Here is a 24,151-nt window from a genome sequence, read left to right as displayed (position 1 = left end):
TTCAACAAGCTTTTTTGTTTCAAACACATTTGGCATTATTCTACTTCCATGCATACCTATTTATATCTTATATAAGAACCAATAGTGCAAATATTCCATGACTCAATTAGAATGAACAATAATTTGAAAAATGCAAGTATTAGATGCATGTCAGAGTTGCAGGCCACACTCACATCTTATTATTCAGAAGCTCGGTTTTGTTAATGTGATAATTATACGCTGCTAAAATCCACGAAGGAAACGGATCATCCTGTTTGAACACGGAGTCACGCCAACTCATATTCAATAAATTCACCGGACTGCATGTCTTCATTAGTAATAATTTATGACGAGGGATCTCGTGTCATCCGCGCTCGTGAATGCGTGCTGAAAAGACCGGCTCTTTTCAAAGATTCGATTCTTTTGCTCGGCTCCCTTAGAACAGCCGGCTCTTATAGCTCCTAAATGGCTCTTTATTTAGTCTCACTCGGAGCCTTCTATTTTAGCCCAATTTAGCAATTGTAAATTATTTGTGTGTTGGCAAGCACTTTTTATTCAGTGTTTTCATAAAAGCTTTGTTTTTATGCATTTGTTACAAAAATACACAGTTACTATTATTTAACATTTTAATAAAACTTTAATTGAACACAGAACCAAGGCAAAAAAATCGTATAAATAAAGTCAAAAGTCTTAACATTAAAGGGATAGTTCACCCAAAAATGACAATTGGTTTACTCACCCTGAAGCCATCCTAGGTGTATATGACATATGACAGACAAATACAATCGGAGTCATATAAAAAAATGTCCTGGCTCTTCCAAGCTTTATAATGGGAGTGAATGGGCACCATTCAAGTGCATCTATCCATCATAACATTGGTAATAAGGGTCTTCTGAAGCAAAGCGATGCATTGGTGTAAGAAAAATAGGCCTATCCATATTTAAAACTTTATCGACTAAAATAACTAGCTTACGGCAGACGGCCGTACGCAAGTCGACTTAAAGTAACACTGTAGTTTTTCAACCTTCATAATATATTTCCAAGACCCTTGTGATGGTACATCGACTTACAATAGGTTGAATGACACGTCTGCCATAGCCTGACGTGGTTTGTATCGGCACTATGTAACTTCGGGTTTCGGGTAGTAACCGGAGCACAAAAAGAACTACAAAATTCGACTGCTTTACGGCATAAATAGTTTTTCTTCGTTTGTGATGTCTTTCATAAAATCATGCATCATACTCTACCTTGTCTGTGGCCATTGTTGATTCCAAAGCCGGTGCTGGATAAACAGCGAGCGTGCGCGTGCGACAGTCGGCTGCGGTAGGCTAAATTATTTACGACAGCGGTAATGGACAATTCCGCTTCCAACCTGTAGGGTCGACCGCAGAGGAAAAGTTCCTTGGTGTTGCTTTAAACCAAAAGAGTAACACTTGAACTTGACGCACAACAAAATGATAAACGTGGTTGCCCAGCGCTGTTAGTTTGAACCACGAGAGGCGTCTAAACATACGCTACTCCTACATACGTCATACACCGTCAAGTGTTGCTCTTGTGGTGTAAGTCGACTTGCGTACGGCTGTCTGCCGGAAACTAGGTTTAAATATGGACATTTTTATTACAAGAACACACTGCTTTGCTTCAGAAGGCCTTTAATAACCCCTCAGAGCCGTTTGCGACACTTTTAAGATTGATAGATACACTTGTAGATGCACTTGGACTTCAAAACAATGGTGCCCATTCACTGCTATTATAAAGCTTGAAAGAGACAGATTGTATTCGTCTGAAAGAAGAATGTCTTATACACCTAGGATGGCTTCTGGGTGAGTAAATCATGGGCTAATTTTCATTTTTGGGTGAACTATCTCTTTAAGACACTTATTATGCGGCTGAAGAGTCGGCTCTTCTCGTTCGCTACAAAGATTCGGCTCTTAGAACCGGCTCGTTCGCGAATGACACATCATTAATACGTGCGCGTGCGTACGTACACATGTGAGTCTCTCCACCACCGTTGTACAGATGTGACCGCAATGAACCGTGTTCCCCGTTTCTTTCCACAACAAAGACTTATTAAACAGCTCTGCCTCGCAGGCCTCGATCGCAGCCGCACTTCCACAAACACGAAGAACAGTTTAAACCTATTTTTTATACAGTCTATGATTTAAACCCAGAGCTGGAGCGAGGAAGGGCCTCCGCTGATTCAAACCAGACGAAACTGCCTGCCTTACTCTTTAAATTAGTCCCATATTATGTCTGATTGTTTAGGAAGCACTTACAAACTTACTAAAGAGCACTTAGCTCGAAAAATCTATCAAATAATTACAGGTCACTGGAAGAATAGTGTTTAAGCCCTGCTGTGATTGAGTGAGTGTGAGGGAAACGTGTGTGTTTACACGGATGAATAAAGATAATGTGTGTGACTTCAATAACACAAGCTGGATTTCACATTCTTCAGACTCCATTGTGGTGTTTTTTTTTTTAATTGAAATGTAGCCTAGAAGTGTGTGTGTGTGGATTTTCACATTTTTCAGATTCCATGGAGTGCTGTAGAATAAACAAGTGTCAGAAAAGTAAAAAGGGTGGCAGTTGTATTTTAATATACTTACCAACATTACAGGTGGCATTTCTGTGGGTGTTCTGCATGCCTTTTTAGCTTAACTGGGGTTTCTGGGTAGCCTAATTGGTAGGATGTTGCAATGCATTGGACGCAGATATGTGATTTTAATAATGTTGCTACTCAGTTGCAGCAGTGTTCTGAGTGGTTGCTAAGGTGTTGCTAGGGTGTTCTGTTGTTAGTATGGCATACTATGGCACTGCTATGTTTTAGGGTACCCAGACGTCCCCTTTTTAGTGTACTCAAAATAGCCCACAAAGTAAAATAATACAAGCAGTATTAGAGCCACAGGTGTTTGTTTTGACCAACAGAGGGCGCTGCTCGATTTAGCAGCTTCAAGTCGTGTTATCGTTCGTCTCCTTTAATGCTATTATGCTACCGCTAGTTTTGTCAGTGAAACAACTCGACCAGAATGAACGACCGCAAAGAGTATCACCATCAGCTTCAAAGTAAGGCACATAAAACTCTCAGACAAATACATAAACTCCCAAATACATCTGTATACGCAAATTACATTTACCACTGCGATTGGCTGCTTGCATTCATTTCAATTCAGTAAAGAAAGCGCGTGCACGCGTCGTCGTCGTTTTTATGGAAGGCAATTACCGCCAAAAACATGCTTTAGTAAGTCTTCATTACGAATTTGTGATAAACTACGGCATAAAAAGTCGAAATTGTGACAAAATAAGACTTGTCAGGATAGACTTTTTATCTTAGAATTTCGTTTTGTTTTCATGTCATAATTATGATTTACAAAAAAAAAATGTTTTATTGTGGCGGCTTCCAAGATGGAAAGTTTTAAATAGTGTTGCATAACAATCTAAAAATGAATATATACTGTGTGTGACTGTCAAGTAGCTCATGAATATTGATGAATAAATGAACATTTGAACCATAGCCGATTATGAGAGAAAACTTAGCTAATGTTAATGAAATTATGTTATAAAGATTCCAGTTATGCATATGAGAGTTTATGTGTACGACGTTATACCCATAACACTTAATAACTTGACGATATTGATTTATATAATGTTTAAAAGATTAGGCTATTAGTTCAAACGAATTTAAATGTTTAAACATTAGTAAATGCTTGATTAATAGTTTCATCATGCATATTTTGTACTGTTAAACTAGGCTATGTGATTTCTGTTAATGGTAAGAACCATTGAAAATTGTTATGAGATTATCAGAAAAAGGGTCTGATTTTGTTTGTCATGTTTCTGAATTAGTAATTCTTCATTCATTTTTCCAGTGCCTGCTTGTGTATTCTTAGTATTGTGAAATGTTAACCTTACAGTCTGAAACTGAACTGATACCATATTATATGGCCTGAATTATTTGTCCCTAAATAATTTTGTGTGGAATCGCTTGAGACCTTAGAGCAGGGATGGTCAACTCCGGTCCTCGAGGGCCACTGTCCTGAAGAGTTTAGCTCCAACCATGAAAAAAATTATTTTTTAGTAATCCTGACAACATTGATTAGCTTGTTCAGGTGTGTTTAGTTAGGGTTGGAGCTAAACTCTGCAGGACAGTGGCCCTTGAGGACCGGAGTTGCCCATCATTGCCTTAGAGTCAACAACAATACAGCAAGGAATCCCCTGGTTGTGTGTAAAACACTGAGTGTAGAATGTTTAGACATTTATTTATCTGAACTGAATTACGACTCTATTATCTTCTGTGTCTAGCTGAATTGAACTCGTTTCATAATTGATGAAATTTCCACAGTTATTGCACTGAAGTGAATCAACAATGTATAATGACTGGTTGGGTATCGTTTTAATTTTAATGATTAACTATTCCGATTCTTATCGATTCCTAATTTCGATAAGGAAAAAAAAACGTACATTACATTAAACTTACACTTACACTATCATTCACATTTAGTCTTATTGCAAAACATTTCATTTTAGTTGAATATCACATAACAAAAAAATCAACAGGCTAAAAAATACTTACGCAAAGAACAATTGCCTTTGGTTCAAGAATATTATTGCAAAAACAACTATCCTAACTAATATAAATTGCAAGCATTATTTAAAGACAAGTAAATACTCAAAAATAACTAATAAAATCTATCAATTGCAGCAAATAATAAATAGAACTGAACAAACATACGTTTAAAATAAAGTGTTTTAAGATATTCATGTACACAAACTAAACAAATGTTAAATAACACTGCATTTTATAAATAAAATATATATTACAAATATAGTTACCACAGCGCCCTAGGGGAATATACGCCAATTCCTTCAAGTTGTTAAACGTATAATTTGTATTAATTAAAATGACTTTTAACATTCCAAAAACAGACATGTTCAAAATCCAAAGCTTGATTGTATTGGTAGTAGACTGAATTACTACACCTGACTTTTTTCCATTTATTTACAGTAAACAATTATTTTTTAGGACATTTTTGTAATATAATAAAAGTTTTTTTTTCTTTTATCATGTTTCAAAGGTTGTAGTTCCTATTAACCAGACTGACTTACAACAAGTGAAAATGTGCCAATAGCTCCCTGTATGCACAGTACGCAACTTGTTTTTTTATAAAAAACATTAGGCCTACTGTAATTCACCTAGGTTTTTTTTTTCATGTCCTAAAAGTTGTGGTAGGTTCCTTGTGACCAGTCTGACTTATTACAGGTGAAATTGTGCCAATAGCTTCCTGTAATTCTGCAATTCACCAAATGGATTTTTTATTTATTTATCAAATTAAATTTATAATAAATGATATGTTTTAACCACTTGGTGGAAATGCCAGACGTTTCCTTAGGGATCATGCGCTGTGGTAGCACGTCAAAGCATTCTCGAGTATAAATTCGCAGCTATAATTCATGTAGGTGATTTTGAAGTATATTTTATGTCAATATACAATGGTTCCATACTGTTAAAACTAATCGTGGTATTGATATATTAATACTGTAGACTCTATAGAACAATGGCAAGTAAAACTAACTTTATCGCGCTCCGAGAGCCCTCTAGTGGTCGGGAGCATTTCCATTGTGTTGCGGCTGTATTTTTTCGTTGTGTTGTACATTTTCCGTTGTGTTGTGGCTCATTTCCGTTGTGTTGTACATTTTCCGTTGTGTTGTGGCTCATTTCCGTTGTGTTGTACATTTTCCGTTGTGTTGTGGCTCATTTCCGTTCTGTTGTACATTTTCCGTTGTGTTGTGGCTCATTTCCGTTGTGTTGTACATTTTCCGTTGTGTTGTGGCTCATTTCCGTTGTGTTGTACATTTTCCGTTGTGTTGTGGCCAGGTCCTGAAATTAACACCTGACCACGCGCCAAATGCGGGTGAATTTTGCAATTGGCTGGTAAAACTGTCAATCTACCTGCCACATTGGCGGGTAGCCAATGAGAATTGAGTGATTCATCAGTTGTTGTTTTTTTTTTGCGTCTGTCCGGTAACATCAGCATTTTTCATTCAAGCAGCTGATTTCTGTGACTGCATGTAAAACTAAATGTATATTGCAGCACAGGGTGAAGTCAGAATATACATTAATGATGATTTGAGACAAATAAATGTACATTTAATGTAAAACTATGTAAACGGCGCTCTGTGGCGCGGCAGGATTTTGAACAAGGTCCTGAGCTGTTGCTGGGCGCCGTGGACAGACGCTGAATGGCGCCGCTGGTGTGTGTACACTGATAGAAAATAATGTGTTCGAATTTAAAAGACGTGGTTCTGCGCATCGCGCCGCGCTGCGCATCCGGTGTGCGACCCACTTAAGAGTTATTATTACTTATAATGATTTCGTTAATAACTTGACAGTACTTAAATGTGTATTCTTACAAGTTAAAGAACAATGTTTGTGTGATTTCTATTTTTCAACTTTATGAGGCAAAAAAACCAAAACAAAACAAAGATGTGGCTGGTAAAAAGTTACTGTGGCAGGTGGATATTTAAATCCACCTGTCACAGTGGTCGGTGGTCAAAAAAGTTAACTTCAGGCCCTGGTTGTGGCTCATTTCTGTTGTGTTGTACATTTTCCGTTGTGTTGTGGCTTTATTCCATTGTTGTACATTTTCGGTTGTGTTGTGGCTTATTTCCGTTGTGTTGTGGCTCATTTTTGTTGTGTTGTGGATTCATTTCGTTGTGAACTTATGTTTGCTTTTTAAATTTCGTTGTGTTGTGGCTCAAAATTTGTGGTCCACTACTGGGCCACCGTATAGTATAGAGACGGTAGCAGGAATTTTAGGCTGCTGTCACTTTAAGAGCTGCACAATAAACTGTTACTCGTGTGCAGGACGGAAAACAGCGTGCGAGTCGTCTCACACTTGAATGGTAAAGTCATATAAAAATGCTCACAAAGGAGTTGAAATTTTAATTTTATAACAAGTATCTGATTCCTGACCTCAAGTATTCGATTCCAGAATTCGATTCCCAACCCTAAAAATGACACATTGTCTTTTTAAGAGCTGCGGAATTTGAATTTGTGTCATGTACATAGCTTACATCAGAGATTCTGTTATTTTCCTGTTTATTACAGTGAAGCTGCTTTGAAAATCTTAATTGTATAAAGCCCTATAGAAATAAAGATGACTTGAATTTTGGGGGGAAATGCAAATGTATAAAACATTTTAGAATCAGATTCAGCATTCAGCCTCTGGACGTGTGTGTTTTAGGCTACGTGTTACAGATGTATGATGTCTGTCAGTGGCGTGTGAATGTGTGTATGCTTCTCTGTGTGTGTGTGTGTGAGTGCATCTGTGTATGTGTATGCGTCTGTGTGTGTGTGTGTGTGTGTGTGTGTGTGTGTGTGTGTGTGTGAGTGCATCTGTGTGTGTATGCTTCTCTGTGTGTGTGTGTATGCGTTGGTGTGAGATATTATGTAGTGTGTGTGTGAGTGCATCTGTGTGTAAGCGTTGGAGTGTGCGAGAGTATGTGGTGTGTGTGTGTGTGTGTGTGTGTGAGAGAGAGAGAGTGTGTGTGAGTTCATCTGTGTGTGTGTGTATGTGTCGGTGTTTGAGAGAGTATGTGGTGTGTGTGTGTGTGTGGTTGTGTATGCATTGGTGTGTGAGAGAGTATGTGGTGCGTGTGTGAGCGCATCTGTGTGTGTGTGTATGCATTGGTGTTTGAGAGAGTATGTGGTGTGTGTGTGTGAGAGAGAGTGTGTGTGTGAGTTCATCTGTGTGTGTGAGTGCATCTGTGTGTGTGTATGTTTTGGTGTGTGAGAGAGTATGTGGTGTGTGTGTGTGTGTGTGTGTGTGTGAGACAGAGTGTGTGTGAGTTCATCTGTGTGTTTGAGTGCATCTGTGTGTGTGTATGTGTCGGTGTGTGAGAGAGTATGTGGTGTGTGTGTGAGAGAGAGTGTGTGTGAGTTCATCTATGTGTGTGTGTGTGCATCTGTGTGTGTGTGTATGCGTCGGTGTGTGAGAGAGTATGTGGTGTGTGTGTGTGTGAGTTCATCTGTGTGTGTGAGTGCATCTGTGTGTGTGTATGCGTTGGTGTGTGAGAGAGTATGTGTTGTGTGTGTGTGTGTGTGAGAGTGAGAGAGTATGTGTTGTGTGTGTGTGTGTGAGAGTGAGAGAGTATGTGTTGTGTGTGTGTGTGTGAGAGTGAGAGAGTATGTGTTGTGTATGCGTTGGTGTATGAGAGAGTATGTGTTGTGTGTGAGAGAGAGAGAGTGTTTGTGTGTGCGTGCGTGCGTGCGTGCGTGTGCTTGTGTGTGAGAGAGTATGTGTTGTGTGTGCGTGTGGATTTTCACATTTTTCAGATTCCAGTGGGTTTATTCAAATTTAAATATAGCCTATAAAAGAAACAACAAAATGTTTATTCGAATCATTCAGCCTCTGGTTGAAATGCGTGTGTGTGTGTGTGCACATATCACAGGTGGACGGTGTCAGTTTCTCTCAGCTCCAATAGGGGGCGTCGTCCACCAGGCCGGCGCGTGTAACGTGGCGTGGGCAGCTCGCGGTGGCTCTGGTCAGGCAGACTGGAGCCCTTGGGCGCTGGCATGCAGTTCAGCGTTCGGGAGCGGCCCCCTCAAAAACCATCTCCTCAGGGGCCACACCCACCGCTCGCTCTCTGTGGGGGACGAGTGTGTGTCTCAGAGCCAGCGCATTCAGAGACCGCTCGAGTGTGTGTCTCAGAGCCAGCGCATCCAGAGACCGCTCGCCTCAGCCAGTGGAAGTCAAAGCATTCGGCTTTATTTTCGAGCCCAGACTGCGTGGCATTCGCTCGCTCCAAACGCGTGCAGTTCACATGCACATCTGGGAAAGTCTGTGTACAATCACTTCCTCTGAGTCTGAGAGGAGAAACTCAAACTGTCCTTGACCTAAACATCAAATGTCAGGTTTTTTTTAAAAGTGGTCTTGACTTTTATAGCACTCCTGAGTGTGTGAGAGAGAAAATGGCCTTACGGTGAGGAGGTGGAAGCGGTGTTTTCTTTAGTGATGGTTATATTTCACCACCATCTTGTGCTTTAGCTGCAGGGTGTGTGTGAAGCGTTGGGTGGTCCGAGCTCGCCTTGGGTTTCAGACCTGCCGTGTTTAAAGGAAGGGCTCTTTTTAGGTAAAATGTGCTTATTTTTATTTGGACCACTTGCTTGAGCTCTTTCTATATGGCTCAATCGCATGAAAATGTGCAGGTTGCACCCACCTAAAAAAAAAAAAAAGGATTTAAAAAAAAAAAAATTATTAAATGATATTGCAGCCGAAACAAACATACCATAGATAATACAGATATTCATCATCACAAGTTTTAAGATTTTCAGGTATTCAGGTACAGAAACTGTACTCAAATGTAAAATAACACTGTACTTTATTAATAAAATATACATTACAAATATAGTTACAAAAGCGATTTAGTCAAGAACGAGTGTTTGATTAGTGATATTGTAGAGTAGGAATATTAGGCTGCTGTCACTTTAAGAGTTGCACGGATCCAATAAACTGTTACACATGTGCAGCCAGGGTCTGAAATTAACACCCGCCCAGCGCCAAATGCGGGTAGATTTTCCATTTGGCGAGAAAATCTCAAAAGGCTAACCGGCGGGTGAACGTTCCAGACATCCCAAGTCTCCCGGAAGTTCCGGGAGTCTCCCGCATATTGATAGCGGCTCCCTGGATGTTTCTCAATGTCAAGGAAGGATCCTCGGAAGCCGTTATTTCGAGGATGCTACGTCATCGACATCCGTCGAAGGACTGTTCCAATGTCGAGGATCCTCAGAATTTCAACCAAGGACTGAATCCTTCGTTCGAAAAATATCCCATACACAGGAAAGGATGCATATGTGTAGCCTTCGCGCTCTCAAATCACCCACAATCCTATGCGCCAGCTTTGCTATCTTGTTCAAAAAATAAAAAATGTCAGACGTTAGCGGAGTCGGAGCAATAACGGGGCACTATGCTTGTACATGTAAGTTACCATACATTTGTTATAACTGTTGTACATATAAGTAAAGTTTAACGTTTAAATGCCATTACAAATTACTACCGTATTGATATTACAAATTATACAAATATATACAAATTACGTTATTGATGGCTAACTGAACCGGACCTGTCATTTAGCTTGGTTGCCGTCACCGGCATTTCTTTTATAAATAACTAGTTAAGTTGTACAAAGTAATTTAACATGATTAGCAGAAGAGAATTCTTTTAAAAGCATTTAAAATCGTACTGGCCCCAAACCTTTGAACGGTAGTGTACATCACAACTTTTTGAATTTTTGCAGCGCCAAAAGCGGACCTTTTCAGTGACGTAATGACGCAATGACGTGCACTTGCTAGCCTGTTCCATTTACGTGTTCTCCGAATGCTAAAGAGGAGCCTCGCCTAGCCTCTGAAGGAAATGACTTGGAAGGATCAATCCTGCCAAGGAAGTATCCTTGACATTGAGAAACGGCGCCTGATGCCCACAAATTAGTTCAAACTTCCGGAATAGAGCGAGCGAGAAAGAGCTCACACATACCCTGAATGAATACATGATTAACTAACTGTATTTTTTCTATGTACATTTCTGAAATGCACTTTCTGTAAAGCTGCTTTGAAACAATATGTATTGTGAAAAGCGCTATACAAATAAATTTGAATTGAATTGAATTGAATACTGAGCTTCAAACCGTGTAGCGCGCGCGCCAGAGAGGAAGAGAGCGAGAGATCTTGTGTGTGTGCATCAAGAAGCGTGTGTGAACCTTCTTCACACCTAAAATAGACCTACACCTAAATATATATTTTTAACTTAAATAATTAACAAATTGAGATGACAAAAAGAAAAGTGAATCAGTTTGAAGCTTTGAAAAAACGGCTTTATTTTCATCAGACTACGTTTTTTTGGCAAATAAAAATAGCAGGCCTACCTCAATCCACAGCTTGTCTAGTTTTTACTTAAAAATAAGGTAACATGTCTCGGTTATGTGGGGTGAGTCTGGGTCTCCGATGGCACAGATGTCCCGGGAATACAGAGATAACGTCTCGCTGGAGTGGACAGCTTCGGGAAGCGCCTTTCATTTGCTTGTGGATGTTTGCTTTGCCAGTGATATATTAGGCTACTTGTACTACTGCTGTATTTTAATACCGCGTCGCATATTTTGCAAGTAACTTCGTCGCTCTTTCTGTCGAAATGGTCCCACACAGTAGCTACTTCTATTACCTCGCTTCATTTTGCTTGTTCAGCGAAATATGTCTTTAGGCGCGTGTGATTTAACAAATAGGCTATATACTGTTTTTTTTTAACCATGCAGCAAACAAACAAAAAAGCTAAATATATATATATATTACTTTTAAATCGTTTAACTGATAGTATTAATCGGTAAAATGTTTTACTTTCGGTAAAGTATCTGATAGTTTGACGAAACCTTCAAATGTACTGTAATGAGCACTAGTTCCATGCTCACATCTTCCATGTCTTACTATTTGTTGCTCTGTTTTGACTTCTATGTACTCTTATTCATTCAACATAACACCTTCTCTCAATTAAATGTACTGAAATTAATGTATATGTGACACAAAAAGGCTGTTTATTATTTTGGTCGGTAAAAATGTGCTTGGCTTGTGGATTTTTTCATCTTCCAGTCCCCGTGGCAGGTGGGACAAAAAGTTAATTTCGGACCCTGTGTGCATCACTGAAAACAGCGCGAGTTGTCTCCCCCTACTCTACATTTTTTAACCGAAACACGTGTGACTTTTCAACGTGATTACGTAATGTGTGGTGCATCGCAGAGCTAGAGCAAGACCAGCATTTGTGGTTAAAAAAGTATATAAGATGAAGCTGCACTGAAACTCACATTGGACCTTCAAACTGTTAGACCCCATTGAAGTCACAATATGGAGAAATTATTGAATGTGTTCCTCAAAAACCTTAATTTCTTTTCGGCTGAAGAAAGAAAGAACATCTTGGATGATGTGGGGGCGAGTAAATTATCAGGAAATTGTAATTCTGACGTGAACTACTCTTTAAGTAACTTGTGTTCTGTCACTTGCCAGATGTGATGCAGGGGAACTTTGTCATTAATGTTATTTATTTTTTGCTGGTTTTTAACCTATGCAATGCCGCTTCTGAAAGTTTTCTTCATCACATCAAGACATCCTGTTATGCCGTGTTTTTCCTTGCTTAAAATAAAGTATTTTACCAAATGTCTTGTGTTGGAATTGCTTTGTTAATAAAGTGATGTGATAAAATGTCATACCTGCTGTCTGTGTGTAAAAAAAAATTCATTTGACACAGTGAGAAATAAGCAATTGCTACTACAATTTAAAATGTATTTATTTATATTAGATTGAATGTTAGTACTGCAAAGACTATAAATTTGGGTTGTAAATACTTTACAATATATTTAAAAAAAATTTACATTTTCAATAGAATATTAGAATATTTCAAAAAATAGAATATTTCAGTTTAATTTGCTTAGACAGGGTAAAAATTCAGTCGGTATAAAGAAAGCAAATGTAGTGGTTCCAAAAGGGGCTTTTGGCAGCAATGCCACAGAAGAAACCATTTTGGTTGAGAACTTTTTAATAATCTCAAGAACAATCTGAAGTAGGCCTACTTTTTGTGCAATGGAAAGATTCCATGGATGTTAAAGGTTCTTCATGAAACCATTAATGCCAATAAAGAACTTTTAGAGGAATAAGAATTGCACTTTGCATTATGGGTATGAACATTTTGGGGGGAAATGTGCCGAATTGTAATGAAAGAGTCACACGCAGTTTGTTTGTTTTTTAATGCAAAATACAATTTCTGATTTATTTTTGATTTTGGGGTGAATTGTGACCTGGACATATCTTGACAAGTTTCACCCATTTCTCAACTTAATCTTTTGATTTTCTGATTTTGTTTTAAAATTGCATCATTGGTTGTGTGCTTCGAGTCAGTTGCATGAGTGATGTTAAACTCTTGTTAAACTGATGATTTGTGGAGGACACTTGTGGTGAAGCTCATGGGGGCGGACAGCAGCACTAGTGGTACATCGGTGCCATGTTTAGTATAGTCTAGAGTCCTGAGTAACCAGTAATTCATAAAATTGCCCTCTTTGTTATGATCATACTGGCTCCTTCAGGCCCCACACAGTTTGACATCCAATTCATGAGTATTTCACTGTCTTCAGTTAATGACCTGCACAACCAAAGCTGTGTTTTTTTATTGCAGAAAGGCCTGTTGTAGAAGATGTTAAGCGTTTTTCTTTTTTTATCCCATCGTTCTCACTTATTTTTCCATAGGAATTCTTGTGTTTTTGTGACCACACGGTCTGGAAAAAGCCATCTCGCTGTGAGGCGAGTTTGTCCCTGACCCTGTATCTCCCTCTTACCACATTTCCATCTCAAAGCCACTCACACACGTCTAATCATTTCACTTTTTCCTTGCGTGGCAGCGTTATTAAGAAGTTTAATTTGCTGAGGGCCCGGGCTCAGAGAGGAATCCTCGGAGAATTATTGCATTGATTCCCATTTAACCACAGTGAAATCCTCGGTACTCTGATACGGAGTCTAATGATGAAAGCATATAGACCTTAAAAACCCCAAACTGTAAAACCGCTCCAAAATGAGTTGTGCATACACTTAAAAAAACATAGTTTGTATATATATTATATCTAGAAACTGGCCAAAACTGATGATATTTCATCTAATGTTCTAATTTTCACAACGACTGTAAATTAATGTAAAAAGGAATGAACCTCAAATTCTAAAAAGGTTTGAGTTAGTATGATGTTTATGAAATCCAGCTCCATGAGTTAGCATATAGTCAACATTTTTATTTAAATGGCAATCTAAAATCTAAATTTTAAGTTCTAACTTGGGTTCAACTTAAAAAATTAAGGCAAATGATTGCCTTACATTTTGTGAGTTCTGCCAATTTATTAGGGTTTACAATGTGCGTCACAAACAATAAATTTGTTCCAAGTCTGTTATGATTGGATGACGTGAATCAAGAAAAAAGAAACAAGGTATGTATCCATGCACATATTGGGATATCACATAAAAAACGCCAATTTTAAAATGTGCATAAAAAACATAGCCTATGCTCAATTAAGGTGAATACATTTTTTTATCCACTACGAAGACATGCTCATAAAATACGATGGAAACACATTTACCGAACAAATCCCTCAACAAATACTCATGTGACTTTGGTTCAGCAGAGGCTGTGATTGGATAATTGGAATAACCAGTGGACCAATGGCGTCGCATCATCTCAAACGTGGGTTTGGTGTTTCTGAAACGCCTGAGTTCAAAGTGTGTGACATGAATGATTTAGTTTAATTCCCTCCAGAAGCGTCTCGCATGATTGTGTTCCCGAACACCAGCATCCGAACGCAAGAGAACATGACAGCGTTTATTGCGTTTCGTCGGACGTTCTGACACACACTCGTTTATGATGGAGTGGAAAAGGAGCCTGATTGCAGCAACTTCCATGTTTATTACAGATATTTTGCTCCAATTTCTCAAGAAGTGAACAATTGAATACATGGGATGGAAACTCTGCTTCATTCGCAAATGTTTTATGCGATATTCCAATTTTGTTAAATGCAAATAATTCGAATTTTGATAATGTATTTGGTCGCTATTTGATTCAGAAGTAGAACAGTGGAGAACCACTTATTTTTATCAATATACATATTGTTATCAATATACAGCAGCTGCCAAACGCCTTCATTAACACAATAATCTACTGTGCTTTTAACAGCCCATTACCTCGCCCACAGAGGAAGACTTTTCAATGTAAAATTCAAAAATAGAAAAGATAAAAAACACAAAATGTTTCCCTATAAATCTCTAATTATAGATTCCTCTCTTGCCACTTTGAAGGAAGCTGTTAGTGGCTCTTCAGAGTGATAAAGGATTTCCCAATAAACTCCTGCATCCAGTGGCTCTTTATACACCACTGCTGCACCTCTCCTTTCAATTTCAGCCGGTTCAGGGTGTGGGATTTCTGATCCTCAAAGGGAAATAGGAAAGCTATTAGCCCAAATGGGGAAACCACATGCAAATAATTGGGAAGGCAAACCCTCAAACTGGGCTGAACGCTCCACATGTGGCACCGCGCTCCACGGTTTATATCTTTGCGATTTTAGTAAAGGCACACCCATTTTGAACCTTATTTTTTCACTCTGATGTCCTACACAAATATGCCTAGGATATTTCTCCTAAAACTCCTCGGATTAAATAAAGTTGACATCCAGAGAGAGAGCTATATATAAAATAGTGATGCACCCATATGAAAATTTTGGCCGATACCGATAACCGATAATTCTTTATACTTGAAAGCCGATAACCGATATATTGGCGGATAAATCTAAATCCAAATTTGTATATAATTTTTGAGAGCCTGATTTCAAAAACAAAAGTCTTACCTTTAAAATCCACGTCCCAAACACACAATGTTCTCATTATGATTTTATGTAGCCGATATGACAGACTTGCGCTGCACATGTTGCACTTTACTGTATTTTCCTTTTTTGAAGTGATTCCAATAATATTTCAAGCAATTCAAAACAATTATGTTGAACACTGCACATCTGAAGTGTCTCAGCTGAAGGAAATAATACATTATTTATAGATTTTAATATATCGGGCAAATTTTCTCATTGGTTCGAAAACGATAACATTAAAAATGAATATATAGGCCGATACCGATGTAGTGGCAGAAAAATCATGCATCCCTAATATAAAATGAATGTGGAAAGCAGCTTAGATCATTTGATGAGAAATGTTTGAGTTTATTTTTAGATCTCTGCTCAATGCAGACTTCTAGAGCTTCTGTGTGCATCATACATTATCACAAACAAAAACCCTTACCTTAACTACATTCAAAATGCACAATTTGTGAAAATGCTGTTCATATTAATTGCATGCTGATTCATAATGGTAAAAGAGAAAACAAGCATTTTGAGGCTTTCATAACCTGCCACATTGCAAGTTCTTCTTCAGTCAATCGTTCTATTCTTCCAGTTGCATCACCGTTTTGAGTCACTCATGTCTTTGCATATGTTTCCATTCATTTGAGAAGTAAAGTCATGAGATAAATGCATGAATGGAAATGTATTAGGCCATCCCAACCATTTGCAAATGCACATGCGTTAGCGTTTGGAAAATGAATATGATTCTTATATAGCTTCACCTTTCAACACTCTCTCGACCTCCTCAATTATAGTGTGCTGTATATCAGCTAAATGACTTGATGAGCACATTTTTTCTTTCCCATATTGAACTATTTCATCAGTGCCATCAATATTTTCCAGGAAGAAACTATGCATTTTAAAACGTTTTTGTTATTCTGTAGTAATGAGCTTGTATTAAAAGCCACAAAAAACACGGGTGAGATTACAGTCTTATTTACAAACACCAAAGTATGATTGTGGATTAAGGTCCAAAAATGACCTAATCTAACATTTAAATCTGCCAATAAATCACTGTGTGGTCTATACTGTAGTGTTTCTGACAGCAACGTGATTCATCATGTCCTTAGAAATAACACTGCCCCCTATGGCACCAATCTAATTAGCCAGTGCAGTTCAATACTACCGTTGCAGAAATTAGTGTGTGTGTGTGTGTGTGTGTGTGTGTGTGTGTGTGTGTGTGTGTGTGTGTGTGTGTGTGTGTGTGTGTGTGTGTGTGTGTGTGTGTGTGTGTGTGTGTGTGTGTGTGTGTGTGTGTTTGTGTGTGTGTGTGTGTAAAGACACAGGGTCAGTTGAGGAGCAGACTGCTAAATATAGTCTGTGTGTTACTGTAAGGGCCAAACTCTCACAAACTACAAGCTTGCTCTGACCATGCCTTGTAATTGAGGGAGAAAATAAAGAATAAAATTACATGTTTATTTTTGAAAACAATTTTAATCTTCTCTCCCCTCATTTTGGAAAAAAGCAACACCCACAAGGACACTCAAAACCAAGATGGGCTGTCGGAAGGCTGTTCCAACTGTTTATTCACTTGATGGATGTCTGTAAGCCAGAGAAAAGACTCTTAACAGCGAACAACCTCTGTGTAGTGCATGTACACACTGTGTGCACGGGTATTATGGTATGGAAAAAAGCAAAATATTTCAGTTTAATTTGCTTAGACAGGGTAAATATTCAGCCGGTATAAAGAAAGCAAACATATTAAATATAAAGGCTGTTATTGTTCTAAAAAAATGACTGTCATGCATTTGATAAATTACTACGTTTATCCCCCCAAAAAACAGAATTTCTTGAGGTTTCACAACACAAAAGACATAATTTCTCCTTTTAAATTGTTAAGGGTTTTTCTTCTTGACAATTTATCTAATTGTGTCTGCATTAAATCAGGGTGTAATGATTATCTGAGAGATTGTTCTAACCTTTAAATTGACAGGGTAAGAGTAATTATACTTTACTGCATCTCACTCTTAGAAAAATGATTCATGAACCCTTTATGCCAAAGAGGTTCTAAGGAGAAATTGTCTTTAGGGATTGCATATAGCCTAATACTTTAATGTTTAATGTGGTTTTTTTTTTACATTTTTATAGTTATTAAATGTTTATGAGGTGTTTAATTCATAAAATTAAATAAATAAAAATAAAACTAAATGCGTAAAATGATCCCATGATGGAACCCCTAAAAGGTTCTGTATATGAAGCATCTGATGAAACCCTTTAAGGTTCCAAATAGAACCTTTTCTTCTAAGAGTGATACATTACTGTCAAACTGTAAAGAAATTTGACTGAAACTACCAATACTGTGATTCACTTGATTTGATTGACTTTGTCATTCATTTTTATCACACTATTTAAAATGTATTAGCAGCATTCCATAGCATTATTGTGAATAGATTAATGAACGTTGCACATAAAATAATGATTTATGCTTAACATGTGAAAACATTTCTTTTTTATGAAACTGCTTATAACTTTGCTGCCCGGAGTGTGACGTCTGGGTATGTGTATAATCATAAATCACAAACAGAAAAAAACACTGTTTGTAAACTAACATGCTATAAGCCTGTATGTGTGGGGGGAAATTATTATTTGTCCATGCTGATATCATTGGTTCAACTAGTTTAATGATTTTAGCACTTTTTTTTTTTAAATGGTTGTCTGGTGAAATCTCACATCCTCATATTCACATAGTTTTTGAAAAATAAAATAAAAAACATTACAATTTTTGACTTTAAGAAGTGATGTAGTTGTCTTTTACTGAAATAATTTTACTCTTCACTTAGTTCAACATGTACGATAATTTTATTTACAATGACAATATGGAGACTCAAGCACACATCACAACATTTGCATATGAAGTAGTATATTGACAAGTGTTGCTCCCTTTCAAAATGTAAAAAGCTTTGCTCTAGCCTATAAAAAAGTACATTGCCAAAGCATATCAACTTTACACACACTCACACACAATAATGTGTGTGTACATAATGGCTACATGTAATGTGTGTGTATATATGATGGATTGAATTTAAGTCCGTTTTTTGCAGTGCCCTGGAAATGAACACAGTTTTGAGCTATGTAAAACCAACATGTAAAACCACTGATAAAAAAAGAACCATTTGTGTAATATTTGGCTGATATATATATATATAGGCTACTGTAGGCAACATAGTCCATTATGACAACTTTTGTGTGTTATGTGAATGTGAACATATTAAACAAAGTAAACAAAACAACGTATATTTATAAAATCAGCCTATGTTAATCAATAATAATGTAATTACAGTAGTCTCCTGAATGTTCGAATCAGACCAGCGATCGAGCAGCTGTTGCTATGTTTACCTCTTTATGCTAATGTTATTTCTGTTCGTGAGCATGAATTAGCGCATTTTAACTTTTGATTATAACTTTTAACCTTGTTTGAAAACTCTTTAGAGATATGTAGCCTATATAAGGGTACATACTTTTGAGACCCATAACTTTTTATTTGAATTCTTTTGAGAGAGTTCTTACGGATGGAACTTGTTTCCGACACGGAATTTAAAAAAAAATTTTTTTTTAAAGGTAATCGCGACTTTTTATCCCATAATTTTGACTTTTTTCCCTCAGAATTGCGAGTTTATATCTCGCATTCTTCTTTATAACTCGGAACTGCACATTTATTTTTCACAATTCTGACAAAATAAAGTTATTCGAAGAATTGCGAGTTTATATCTAATTAGGAGTCTCTCTCTCTCTCTCTCTCTCTCTCTCTCTCTCTCTCTCTCTCTCTCTCTCTCTCCGGTCATTAGGAGGCGGGTCTCCCGGGATCCTCATAGGAGAGTCGCTGCGCTCGTATACGGAGTTTATTTCAGTCAGAGCTTCAGTTTTGAGCTTCTCTCTCCTGCTTTTGGGACTGAACTTCACAGGACTGCTTTTCCTCCGGGATGGCCGCGTCGATTCTGGAGGTATGGAATACATAATCTGATCTAAGGCTTGCCTATGTATGTTATTAGTTTGCTTTTAGCCTAGAAATCGGAATTCTACAAATATTTGTATGTGTGTGTCAATTGAACTTATACAGGCGCATAACAAAACAAGGTTGTTTGAATTAACACTTTATGGGTGAGTTGTTCAGATAAGGGTCGTCTGATTCAGGTTACTCACTTAAAAGTTATTGGCTAGTTTCAATTAGATATTAAAAGTAGAATGATGTCATAGTAAGTGTATAGAAAGAAAACCTGAAATTCAGTCCATGTTGTCAAGAAGAAGTGGATTCTATCCACTCTTATGTTCCAGTTAGAATCATTGAAGGTTTTGCATTAACTGAAGAAACTTTTAAAGTTCCTCAATTAACTTATTCTGTTGCCTAGTTGTTATGGTGTTTTAAAGAACTCACTGATCTGAATGACCTATAATGAACCCCATAGAGCAAAAACAAAAGAAGCTAAACTTAAGAACCATTGAGGAATCTTTATTGTTTAGAGTGTAGTTTGTTACGAGACAATCAATATAAGCCAGCCTGTAACCTAGACAGTGAAATATGAAAAAACTCTTAGACATAAAACTCTTGCGGCAATGGTTTTGGATTCAGGCATCAAATGTAAGCTCCACATGGCAGTAGAGAGCAATTAACCTGGAAACGGGAGCAGAACTTGTGCCAAGATGAACCACACACACTCAGCGGGAAATATCATTGCACATGCACACATTGTGCCTTACTCATTAATTTATCATCACTTCCCAACGGAAAATGGGGTAGACCACTGCCATTCCAAATAAAGCTAAGTCCAACCATAGTCTGTGACTTTAAGGTGACATTTCAACTTAAAATCTTATGTTAGGGTTGAGGTTATCTTAAAAATCCGATCACTACTTTAATTTAACTGTAAAAAAAAAAAAAATGTCATTCAATATTGAATTAAGTGTAAACATGGTTACCACATGTTTTTCTGCAGCTGTGTTCATGCACTGGCATTAAGCCTGTTAAATACTTGCGGGATCATGTTTAGATCAGCTTGAAGTGATTGAACATCTCTGATCTCTAAATCATTGACATATATTTATGTTGATTATTGCTTATTTTTCATTCTCATGAATGTTTAAATGCGCAGTTGACACTATGATTGACAACATAATTAGAGTGTTTTAAACGAAACAATTGTTTATTCTTCTTAACAAAATGGTATTGTTGAAAATCTCTTGCTTGTTTTTCACGAACGGATGATCACTATGGAGATGTAAACATGTCAAACAGGAACTCCATGTGTGGTGACATTAATTATTGTGTTTTCAGTGGTGGTGCATATTTCTGTCTAGACTAATAGCACAGGAAGGATGTTTTACGCACTACTTCAATGCATTAAAAAGTATAGTTTTAACAAACCTGTTGCCTCGTTTCTGATCAGCGCTTTCGTTCTCTTCGCAGGAGGAAACACGTTATGGATCCAGTCCCTTGGCTATGCTAACCGCAACCTGCAATAAATTTGGGAGCACCAGTCCAGTCCGAGACTCTGCAACACCTGGTAAAGCGGGAAGCACAGCACCAATAAGGAAAGCCTACAGCATGACTTCTGAACTCCAGAGTCCTAAAAATGGACGAGGTAATGATGGCGTCGCGGACACTTACAGCGGCTCCTTCAGCTCCGCCGGTGGTTTGCTAACGCCAACCGGAAGCCCTCCTCCGGCTCCTACGGGAGCGTACGGCTCAGAATACAACCCGTTCTCCACTTTCCAGACCTCGAGTGCCTCTCAGGACCCTTCGCTCTTGGGGACCAAAGCTACAGCGGACTGCCTTGCAAGTGTCAACACTTACTTAGACATGACGCATCCATACGGCTCATGGTACAAGAGCATCCATTCCGGGATCACAGGCTCTCCTGCGAACGCCACTTCTTCTTGGTGGGACGTCCACACCAACTCAAACTGGCTTAGCGCTGGGCAACCTCAACCTGAAAGCCTCCAAGCGCCATTGCAACCGGTGGCTCCGCAAGCATCCCTAAATCCACAGATGCAAAGCTACACTCCTGATTTTACACCTCTCAATCCAGCGCAGTACTCATCCGTAGGGTTGAGTTCATCTTCACATTTGCTCCAGTCCTCACAGCACATGATCCCCCAGGACATGTACAAACCCAAGCCTGTATCCACATCTGGAATGCTTGACAATCCAATGGGGATCAAACCAACTCGAGGCTCGGGCGGATACACCGGCGGCTCCTCCACTGGCAGGTCTTCGTGTGATTGTCCGAATTGCCAGGAGCTTGAAAGGCTTGGAGCGTCCGCCGCATCCCTACGCAAGAAACCCGTTCACAGCTGCCACATTCCCGGTTGCGGAAAAGTCTACGGAAAAGCTTCGCATCTAAAAGCTCATCTTCGTTGGCACACGGGCGAACGACCCTTCGTGTGCAACTGGTTGTTCTGTGGAAAACGCTTCACTCGCTCCGACGAACTCGAGCGCCACGTCCGCACACACACTCGAGAAAAGAAGTTCACGTGTCTCCTGTGCAATAAGCGCTTCACTCGTAGCGACCACCTCAGCAAACACCAGAAGACGCACACTGAAACTAGCATGCAAGGGAAAGGGCCGGAAGAAGAGGTCGAGACAAGAGGAACCGAGGAGCCGACGGATTCTGGTAAAGTGGATCCCGTCGCTGGGATGCAGGATCCTATAGTCGGTGGAGAGGAAAAGAGCAACACAGGGAATGGTGTGGACAACAGTAGCGGGCTTCTGGAGATATAAACGATAACCGCTGGATGAAGACTCTGACGAGTGGAGCTACTGGTGCTAAGCTGCGTAAAAAACCTGTGCAAAAAAATAATATCACACTACCCGACAAAAGGTTTGGATCGGTACGATTTTTTATGTTTTTAAAAGAAGTTTATTTTGCTCACCAAGGCTGCATTTATTTGATTAAAAATACTAAAAATTGTGAAATATTTTTACAATGTAAAACAGCTGTTTTCTATGTGAATATATAGTAAAGTGTAATTTATTCCTGTGATCAAAGCTGAATTTTCACCATCATTACTCCAGTCTTCAGTGTCACATGATCCTTCAGAAATCAGTATAATATGATGATTTGATGCTCAAGAAACATTTATGATTATTATCAAAGTTGAACACAACTGTTGTGTACAGGATTTTTTCAGGATTCTTTGATGAATGGAACGTTCAAAAGAACAGCATTTATTTGAAATAGAAGCTTTTGTAACATTAAACAGAACACTACCGTTCAAAAGTTTGGGGTCAGTAAGAATTTATATTTTATTTTTGGGGGGAAATAAATAAAAGAAATCAATACTTTTATTCATCAAAGATGAATTAAATTGACCAAAAGTGACATTAAAGACATTTATAATGTAACAAAAAATCGTATTTCAAATAAATGCTGTTATTTTGAACTTTCTATTCATCAGAGAATCTGTTTCCAACACTGATAATAATAATGAATGTTTTTTGAGCATCAATCATCATATTATAGTGATTTCGGAAGGATCATGTGACACTGAAGACTGGAGTAATGATGCTGAAAATTCAGCTTTGATCACAGAAATAAATTACATTTTAAAATATATAAAATAGAAAACAGTTATTTTATATTGTCATAATATTTAACAATATTACTGTTTGTTCTTTATCAAATAAATGCAGCCTTGGTGAGCAGAAGAGACTTCTTTTAAAAACATTAAAAATCTTACCAATCCAAAACTTTTGACTGGGTGTATAAATATATATTTTACCAACTGTTTTTTTAGTAACTAGTTGAAAGTGCTCCACAGAGAGCAATGTATCATGAACACATTTTCTAGACTGGCAGGTTTTGAAAGAAAAACTTTTACACAAGAACTTCAGACACATGTTTGTCTGGAGTGAGGAGTATTTTTAAAGATTTTAATGATTGAATTAATTTGTTTTACCTTTCCTTCTTTTCGTCAACTTTCAGAGGAGGCTGTATTAGAAGCCCAGAGTTCAGCAGATTGAGACATTTGGGCTTCCAATCGATGCACATTTCGTCCTTGTGATCGTTTTTTATTTAATTAAAATGGATTTCTTTTTTTTCTTTTTTAATCCTGTGTGTCTTAAAACACTTTCTTGAGGACTCACTACTTTGATCTTCAGTTTAGGAGGCAATCTGGTGTACAGTGAACCCTATTCTTCTGTCATTATTGGTCCTGTCGCTTATCATTGTTTAATTTAATTTCCTATTTACATCAAATCTAATTTATGTTTTAAATTATGAATGTTGTGTTTCACTGGTTTTGCTGAATGGAGGGAAACCATGAAGGAAGTCATTTATGAATAAATTAAGTCTTCTCATTCATGTGATGGTTTTATTTATTTTTTATTTTGACAGATCAATTTGAAGTTCTTTTGATTTTTTCTGAGTCTGAATCTTTTACTCAAAAAACATTTAAATCTTAGGAAAGACATAGGAAACTTAATCTTTTGAGATCAGTGGTATAGATTTCGATGAATTGATTATAGATATAAGTCAAACTGACCACAAATCATGTTGGCTTTACAACATCTGTAGGTTTTTTATTAGTATTATTTGTGTGAATTTCACAAAATATTTCAAGAATATTACTAGGTTCTATTTCAGCTTAAAATCAAAAGAAAGAAAGAGGAATATTTTCCATAACCAAAATTAAGCTTCATTTTATAATTTTTTTTGCATTTAAGCACATTTATCATTGCTGTAATACAGTATATATATATATATATTGATATGATAAAGTCAAT

At 37.7% G+C, this 24,151-nt stretch overlaps 1 protein-coding gene across 1 annotated transcript; it reads left to right on the top strand.

Annotated features, from left to right (window-relative positions):
- Positions 1 to 3,003: 3,003 nt before the first annotated feature.
- sp7 (Sp7 transcription factor) lies at positions 3,004 to 22,346 on the top strand. Its single transcript, XM_077197647.1, has 3 exons — positions 3,004 to 3,042; positions 19,218 to 19,373; positions 20,834 to 22,346. Exons 2-3 carry the CDS (start codon positions 19,353 to 19,355, stop codon positions 22,145 to 22,147), a joined length of 1,335 nt encoding a protein of 444 aa, XP_077053762.1. The 5' UTR covers positions 3,004 to 3,042; positions 19,218 to 19,352; the 3' UTR covers positions 22,148 to 22,346.
- The last annotated feature ends 1,805 nt before the right edge of the window (positions 22,347 to 24,151 follow it).

The sequence above is a fragment of the Siphateles boraxobius genome, unplaced genomic scaffold (assembly GCF_051911475.1).
Source record: "Siphateles boraxobius isolate OS27281-9 unplaced genomic scaffold, OSU_SipBor_1 41, whole genome shotgun sequence".
NCBI lineage: Eukaryota > Metazoa > Chordata > Actinopteri > Cypriniformes > Leuciscidae > Siphateles > Siphateles boraxobius.
Note: the sequence above shows the minus strand (reverse complement) of the source record. Positions and strands in the feature narration are given on the sequence as shown.